Source organism: Rosa rugosa, chromosome 2 (assembly GCF_958449725.1).
Source record: "Rosa rugosa chromosome 2, drRosRugo1.1, whole genome shotgun sequence".
NCBI classification, from domain to species: Eukaryota; Viridiplantae; Streptophyta; class Magnoliopsida; order Rosales; family Rosaceae; genus Rosa; species Rosa rugosa.
The window spans coordinates 24,064,595-24,073,398 of NC_084821.1; the positions used below are offsets into that span (position 1 = coordinate 24,064,595).

At 37.7% G+C, this 8,804-nt stretch overlaps 1 protein-coding gene across 3 annotated transcripts; it reads left to right on the top strand.

The window, feature by feature from the left end:
- The first annotated feature begins 4,468 nt into the window (after window positions 1-4,468).
- LOC133731719 (splicing factor U2af small subunit B-like) lies at window positions 4,469-8,002 on the top strand. Of its 3 annotated transcripts, none has more exons than XM_062159123.1 (6): window positions 4,469-4,809; window positions 5,508-5,594; window positions 5,722-5,803; window positions 5,926-6,052; window positions 6,139-6,564; window positions 6,800-8,002. In XM_062159123.1, the coding sequence occupies exons 1-5, from the start codon at window positions 4,573-4,575 to the stop codon at window positions 6,530-6,532; spliced, it is 927 nt and encodes a 308-aa protein (XP_062015107.1). In that variant the 5' UTR covers window positions 4,469-4,572; the 3' UTR covers window positions 6,533-6,564; window positions 6,800-8,002. The 3 variants fall into 3 exon arrangements, with proteins under 3 accessions (XP_062015107.1, XP_062015108.1, XP_062015106.1); XM_062159124.1 differs by having other exon boundaries at window positions 7,755-8,002; XM_062159122.1 differs by having other exon boundaries at window positions 6,139-8,002.
- Window positions 8,003-8,804: the final 802 nt, after the last annotated feature.

Here is an 8,804-nt window from a genome sequence, read left to right on the forward strand (position 1 = left end):
ATTGGCATTTACTAGATTTGATATCTGCTCCGAATCTAGCGTAATATGCCATCCTCCTTTTCCTACAAAGCGGACCTCGGACACTAAAACTGTCTGTCTCTCTCTCTCTCTCCCTCATCCTCATCCTCATCGTCTGCCCGCACCCTGCCACTATCCCAATCAAGAACCACCATGTCTTTATCACTAGCAACATCAACGCTATGAGCCTTCGACCTTTGCGATCCATGGCGAGCGGAACCTCCTCTTCCCGATAGACTGTTTGGGCCACCGCATGGTGGTACAGGCCGGCTGTCTTTTCGTTTGAGATTTGAATATGTGAGAGCCATTTCTTCGAGTAGGTTAGGAATTCGGGGGATCTCATTGGGGCGAATGTCTCCGACTTTGACCTTCCATGCGCCCCATGGTAGTAGCGTACGCGTCGAAGGTGAAAAATCTGATGATAGGGACGTCCAATTTTCAAAACAATTCCATGGTCCAACCCATGGTGTATTGTGGTTAGAGTTTGGGCTCATTGACCTGATGGTTTTTGTAATTGCGTTTTATTGGGGGTATTGGTTTTTGTCCCCCCGCCAATATATATGTTCCGATTGATTGAATGAAATATCTATCTTTCTTTAAAAAATAAATGACCAAAACGTAAATAAATGCAATAAAAAAAGGACCGGACATGAAATAAAAATGCCCCCTTGAATAGACAAGAAAACCATTCTTTCTTGTTATCTTATTTTTGGGTTGAGGGGGCAAATCATAGAATACACCAGAATAATTCTTTGCAATTCACTAAAATATCTATGCAGCTGGCCATGTTCAGCTTAGGAGAAACCTCTCTCTCCATGGTAAAATACCAGGTTTTGTATATATCAATTTATGCATTGGGTCGTCCTACATATTATTGCCAACTACTATTGTCAGCAATCTGATACAGTGAGTGTTTCTGAATGACATTATTATTTATTATCATCGATCCATAAGTTGGTTCTTACCAAACTCCTAAACACAAAATTCTTTGCTGCATCGCAATAATGTACATGTACTTTCTTATTTCTTCTTGATAGCAATGATGTACTTTTCAATACATGTGAAAGTTAATGTCAGCCAAATGTAATTCAGTAATTATACATCACATAAAGCTTGTAAAAGATACTTGTATGCATTACCTAGCTCCAAAAAGTTTTTATTCATTACATATATATATAACCAGCCAAATGTTAGATATTCACATTACACAAAAATGTTAACAGGTAATTGTTGAGTCCAAATGTCACTCATGAAGTCTTAATGTTTGCAAGCAAGGTTCATTTATGTTGTTAGAAGATGTGGTTGATCGGTTCATGATAGTTCAGATTAATTTTATGTTATTTCAAAATCTTTTTAATTTTAGTACTGAGTCCTTCGGCATATTTTTCTTTCTTGTCTAATAATATAAGCATGACTAATTTTGCAAAAAAGTGGTTATAGTATAAACCAAAGTGTCGGTTGATCATTGATATCTTTATAACAAAAAAGTAAACAAGTGATTTGCTTACGATAGCATATATTTTTGTATGTCTATTTGATGTCTGCCTGCATCAGTGTATAGATCAGTTGTCGTTTTCAACTTCCATAAATTAAGAAATCTAAAGCTAACTAGGTGATCTAAATCTAAAATACATTAATGAAATGTTCTTATAATATGAAGGACCTATATTGTTTTTATGAGATTTGAGCAGGCGATAGGTTAATCGCATGTGTATTTTGCACCAAATACAAAAAAGAAGACTAAATGGGTTCTTCATAATTTTTGGTGCCACGGTGTCTCCAACCGACACAGAGAGAATTTAGCCAGCCCAGAAACCTTCTTTCTACGGTCACTCTAGACTCTAGTAATGGAGTTTAAATGTCACAATCATAGAGGTTTGCCTCGAGAGTTCATTGCCTTTTTCTCTATTGATTGGACTGTGGACTGAAGTTTGTACATAGAATTAACCACAAATAAAACAAGCCCCCAATAGTTAGCTAGGGTTTAAGGTTTACGATTGCTGGTAATTTCTAAAAGGTTACCAGACACCAAAGCTAGGGTTTAGGATATGGCATATTGGCATGAATTGGTAATAAGGGTTACAACTGCACAGGAAACAAAGTTGTGAGATTCTTCTTTTCTTTTCAAACTAGATAGAGAGTTATGAAATACGAGTTATTCAGCACAAAACGATTCCGAATAACTAGGGTTAGGGGTTACAGTTTATCTGCCATTGAGTGTTGGTAATTAGCAAGTCTGAGGGATGGGACCTCATGAATAGTTAGGGTTTAGATTTTTCAGTGATAGCTACTCTGATAAGAACATGCATCTTTAAAAAGTGGGCAAGGAGTCCCCTAGTGTGCTACATATATGCGCTGTCTTTGGCTTCAGTCTAGTTTGTATTTTGACCATTACCTCCTCCGCAATTATATATTGATCGAAGCATCAATTCTAAGGCATTGGCATATGTCTGTCTTTGGAAGCTTAGATGGATCTTAGCCCCATTTTTCTCTGAAACATCATACAATGGCATGGGGTCTCATGCCCACTTAATTAATATTCCACATCTCGCATGTCTTTCTCTCTGTTTCCATCTTTCATTTCCTTGTACAAAATATAGACGGTACATTTTCTATTAAGAAATTAATGCTTGGTTCAGTCATTACACAGATGCATAGAGACAACTATCAATCATTCATGTTTATGGATCTTCGGGTGGGATCAACATCGAATGTGTGCACAACTGTCACTGGTCACTCGACCCCGACTTAAAGGGTTTTTATTAGAAGATAAGTCCGAAATTTTATAGCCCCGTCTCGTTCATACTTCAATTATAAGAACAATAAATTTAATACGAAAATTCTTGTAAATGATCATGATAGTACTTCCGTTTATATTCAGAGAGCACTTGTTGTTCATGTGAGCATCGCGCATCTTCTATTCAAGAATGGATTAGCAGCTCCATGGTTTTTTTTTTTTTCCATCTTCTTCTTTTAATGGTTAGCTGTTTGTTAAAAGATCCGTAAGAATTTGAAAGAGTTACAAGTCAAAGAAGTGCTACATATAAGTTAATTAGTTTCTTTTTCTCCTATAAAATACTGCTGCTAGCTATGTATTTCTTTGAAAGTGTTTTGGTTTGGTTCGGAAATGTGGGTGGCCTAAATTTTTAGTTATCAATTTTGCTACAATCAAATATAAAGTATTTCGATAAATCATCTAAAAAAATTAGAATAATTGCCTTGAAAGCTCTACAGATCTATCTACCAATCATTGTATAAACCAATTAAAAAGAGAAAATAAATTGACGAGTGTAGAGGACTTCTAGATCCACTTACACTGCATGTGATGTGTCCCCTGGTTGGGACCAAATCCTCTATTCATATTCTAGTAACCACAGTGATTAAGCAGATCTAATGTACGTATGCTAAATCGTGCAACATGTTGAGTTTGAGTGACTGAATCTGTGGGAAGATAAAGACGATGATGATTGATGAGGTGGGAATATATGGCAAAAAGGAGGAACAAATTATTAGTTTAGGAATATCACTATCCCACGTATATTCATAAACGTATATAGAATACAAAATTTATATAGAGTGATTAACGGTGAAGCATGTGTAGGAGTCTCCCAATTCACTAATGAAATGCATCAGATACCAAATTAGCACGAGGATCATGGCCAATATATAGTCCAACAAAGAAGCAGACGAGATGTGATGAAATATACAAATACCTAAATACAACCCGACTTTCATGCAGAAAATGATGCCTAAAGGTCCAAATTTCTTGTGGAAAATAACATGCTTTTGTAGTTGGGTCTTTTTTTTTTTTTTTAATTTAATTTATCCTCAGGGTTCTGCATTCATGAAACAAGGGGAAACAGAAACATGAAATAAGGGGATAATGTTGGGTACTTTTGCTTATGTAACATTCAATGGCATCAAGTTCATATTCATACCTGGCGACCGAATATGGTTAAGTTCACGTTTCCAAAGCTCTTTAACTGGGATAGATATATTTATTTAAGGGAATTGACATATGTAAACTCAAGTCGGTATTCTATTGTTTAGAGTTAAAATGCTTACCGCAGGGTCTTGTAACTTTACTAGTAAGGCTTAAAATCATTCACCTCATCAACATCCGATTTCCTTTGTTCTTCCATATCAGAAGAAAACGGGATCGGGACATTGCAAGCTCTTGGAATGTACATTAGCACTTGATACTAAACATAGAATCTTTGCGACATCAAAAACCAAGGGGCACAACTTTGTAATGGGCCAAACTCTTGAGAGCGTTTGGTTTGAGTCTAACATATAAGCCTCAGTAGCCCAAAAACCAGCCAGCTAATATATAAGCCTCAGTAGCCCAAAAAGATTACTAGGCCGGGTCAGATCATGGGCCGGATCTAACAGAATCCTCGAGAAGATAGAAACAGAACAACCACGCATTCGTATGAATAGTAGTCTCCTCTCCTTTATCGCCTCCTCACATCGAAACTCTATCCAAACCACTCGAATCTCGGAAACCCTAATTCACAAAACTCAAGGAGGAAGAAGAAAAACAAGAGCGCAGCGATGGCGGAGCATTTGGCTTCAATCTTTGGGACGGAGAAGGACAGAGTGAACTGCCCCTTCTACTTCAAAATAGGGGCGTGCAGGCACGGCGATCGGTGCTCCAGGCTTCACACGAAGCCCAGCGTCAGCCCGACTCTGTTGCTCTCCAATATGTACCAGAGGCCCGATATGATCACCCCCGGCGTCGACGCCCAGGGCCAGCCTATCGACCCCCGCCAGATGCAAACCCATTTCGAGGTCGCCCCTCTTCTTCTTCTTCTTCATATTGCAACCTTACTTTTTTAATTTGTTGGAACCCTAATTGTTTTATTTTACCTGATAATCAAATACTTGTTTTGAATTTCATTTAATATATATATATATTTTTTTACAGTAACATCGTGCTCAATTGAAATTGTTATTGAATGAGAATATTTTTGTGTAATGTTTAGAGAAGAGAAAAATTGGATGTAGGAGTAAGGGAGATAGGGAAGATTGTTTAAAACTCGATTGTAGTGTTTTGGATTGTTCAATTGTACATGATATGTGAACTAATTTTGATAAGAGAACTAAGGGATACACAAGCTCTCATATTTGTTTGTATCACATGCACTCATATTACCAAGTCACTTCAGTGACTTTGTATGAATTTATTATGAGGGAAATTAGGCTGCTTCTATTCTTGCTAACAAATCACAGACAAACATTGAACATAGGTTTTTTTTTTTTTTTTTCATTTCTTTTTAATGAGACATTTAATCCTGTGCATGTCATATCAAAGATAGAAAATAACTGTTTCAACCGTTTCATCATATAATGATTTCTTAACCTGCAATGCTTGTATTGTATCATGGGAAACCGGGTGTTTCTATTATTATTTTGATGTGCACGTTAATGTATGTACAAACACTTACATATATCCTGTAGTTAAAATGTATATTTGTGCAAAATTGCAGGAATTTTATGAGGATCTCTTTCAAGAGCTGAGTAAGTATGGAGAAATTGAAAGCCTGAATGTCTGCGACAACCTAGCTGACCACATGGTATGTGTTAAGTAACGCCAACCTTTTCTCCGAAGTCCTTCTTTTGTTAGTTGTTTCTTACACATATAGAATATTATGCTAATTTAATTCTTTCTGTTTATTTTCTTCTTCTCTCCCATTTGGGCAGGTGGGCAATGTGTATGTTCAGTTCAGGGAGGAAGAACATGCTGCAAATGCACTCAAGAATCTGACTGGAAGATTTTATGCTGGTTAGTTTCCTTATCTTGGAATTCGGTGTGTCCAATGTTTCTGCTATTTATACTTTATATTCCTCTTTAGGCCTAGAGTATGTAACATATTTAACTTCCTTTCCTTGGCAAAATAATTGCAGGGCGTCCTATCATTGTGGACTTCTCTCCAGTGACAGACTTCCGTGAAGCCACCTGCAGGCAATATGAGGAAAATACATGCAATCGTGGTGGATACTGCAACTTTATGCATCTGAAAAGGATTGGGAGGTAAACTTTGCTTGATAGTTTTTATTTTTTTTATTCTTATTGTAGAATGTAGTGGAAGTTTAATTGTTCTCTTTGTTCAATGTCAGGGAATTGAGGCGTGAGTTATTTAGGAGCTACCGGCGAAGGCATAGCCGGAGTCGAAGCAGGAGCCGCAGCCCTTACAGGCATCGTAGCTATGAAGAACGCCCTCATGGTAGCCATGGTCATAGCAGAAGGTATGATGATGGGGATCGGTATCCTGAGAGAAGGAACAGGACTGTAAGCCCTGGCCGAAGTAGGCGGGAACGCAGTAGAAGCAAGAGCACTGAAAGGAGGAGGAGAAGGAACCACAGTCCAGTTAGAGAAGGCAGTGAGGAGAGACGAGCCAAAATTGAACAGTGGAACAGGGAAAGAGAACAAAATGAAATTGCTTTCAAGGTCACCTCTGTCAAAAGTGACAATGGGCATGCTCAAACTGAAAATCAGAACGGCTATGAGTAACATCATTTGCAGCAACAGCCGGAGTGAGTAGGGTATGTATTCTGATATTTTGAGACTGTTTTTACTTTTGCTCTCTCTCTCTCTCTCTCTCTCTCTCTCTCTCTCTCTACACACACACACACACATATATATATAATATCTACCTCTCTACGTATACGTGTGTATATGTGTATATATGGGGAGGTAAATGTTATGATATTCTGGAGTCTCTTTCAAGAAAAAAAATTCCCTGCAATAAGTATAGCTCACACCCCATTTTCTGTGCAGGTGGTGTGCAGGTTCACACTTCTGTGATATGGAATTGAAATGAATTTATAATTGCATTCATATTGTGTGACTGCATGTGTTTTGCTATCAATACCATATTAAACCAAAAGCAACTACTCTAGTGTCACCTATGATGGTGAGACATAGCATTGTGTATATGTAGCAACTGGACTACTTCTCTTTTCCACTTGAGGAAAGAGAAACGCTCTTAAAATCAATCAGGAGTGGTTACCTGTTTGATGGGTTTATTTTTGAGTCTAGGGTTTGCTCATCTTGGAACCTTCAAGCTGAAGCATCCGTACCTTCCCCCCTTGTTTTCTACACTTAGCTTGGAAGTCTTGAACCTTTCACTCTACTTTCCTTTAGAAAGTTATTGCTTTTGCTTCTGAGTTGGCAACTACGAGATGATGCGAATCTTGAGAAACAAAGGATAGAAAGAAAATAGGGGCTTAGGAGGGCAATAAGGTTAAACCAAGTATTATTGTTAATTAGAGCTTTCCCGCTTTGGAAAGGCAATTTTATATCTATAGAATCTGGAAAGTACCCGAGTTTTTTAGGATGCTTTGAATAATTAGCTCCCTGAACCTCTAACTGAACTTATCTTGCTAATCTAAAATAAAAATTGCTGAACTTATCTTTGTTTTTGGGCATCGCTGTAGATTTTCATATAGGCCAGTCTGGTTTGTGTGCAATTAGGTTTTTAGTGTTTGCTTGCTTTGCATACATATTATAGTCAGGGGTTCCTTGAGCAACACAAATCAAAGACTAGTGAAAGATCAAGTATCATGGTTCTTTTGTGGGTTTCTTTTCTTCTATCTTTTATCTTTTACTTATTTGCAAAGTGATAGTTATGGTCTTACGTCATTTACTAGTTTTGCAGGTTCAGGTATTCCTGCTTCTGAGGTCCCAGCATTTTTTCATTTTAATTGCAGCTTACCATGGAATTTGTTTACAGGTTGGCTTCTGCAGCGTGCTAGCAGAAATCGTCCTTGTCTAATCATGATGCAGGTCGGATGTGGCAGCTAATGGTTTTTTTTTCTTTTACTTTCTGTTTTTGTTTCTGAAGGTATCATCATGTTTGGGATTGTACTAGTTTCTGGATCTTTAGTGGAGATGATAATTTCTACAGATTTTAATTGGTTGTAAAGATGTTGGAATGATGTTTGAGATTTTGCTATTTTGTTGCCCAAGTGTTTTTGTTTATTTTTTTGGTTTGGAGTTGTCCTAGTGTTTAAACAGTTTTTTTTTTTTTTTTTTGCGAGGAACTAGGTCTATTTAATATGGATATTATAATATCTGGGCCTTTGCAACCCATATGGGATCATCACCCCAAAATCCCACAAAAGAACTATAAACAACACAACACAATCGGATTGATGGTCCAGACTCAGGAGTGAAACATGAGGAGATGGAATGGTTTTTATGTCATATTAGTTACCACGTAAACGCATGTACTTGACAGGCTAATTTAGGTGTATTCGCCTGGGGTTCTTTTGGCTGGATTGTAGTTGGGGTGCTGCCGGTTCTGGCTTTCCTGGTTGGGGCAGTGGGCGAGGTGGAACTGGGGCAGTGGGCGAGGTGGAACTGGGGCAGGGGTGCAATGGCTTGGTTGCCGTGCTAGGCTTTTTGGTGTTGGGCCTTACTATCCTAGGGTTAGGTATTGGGCCAATGAACTGGTCTCTTTTGTCGGGTTTTTGTTTTGACCCAATAGCTGTTTCTGGAGGGGTTTACTTTAGGATCATGAATAAATTGGGGAAGGTTTTTGACTCTGATTAAGGCCTTCCTTGATAATGTCAGGTTATTGGTTACTCGGAGCTTGAGTGTAGGGTAACGTTATGTTAAATTAGTTTAGGGTTTCTTAGTCTTGGCTCAATTTTGTTATAGTCCGGCTGTTTAAGTGAGTTAGTTTATTTACGCTTTTATGGATTGATACCTAATTTAAAAAATAAAAATTAATTTACATATCCAAGTTGAAATTTTTTTTTTGAATTAGAAGTTGAATTCA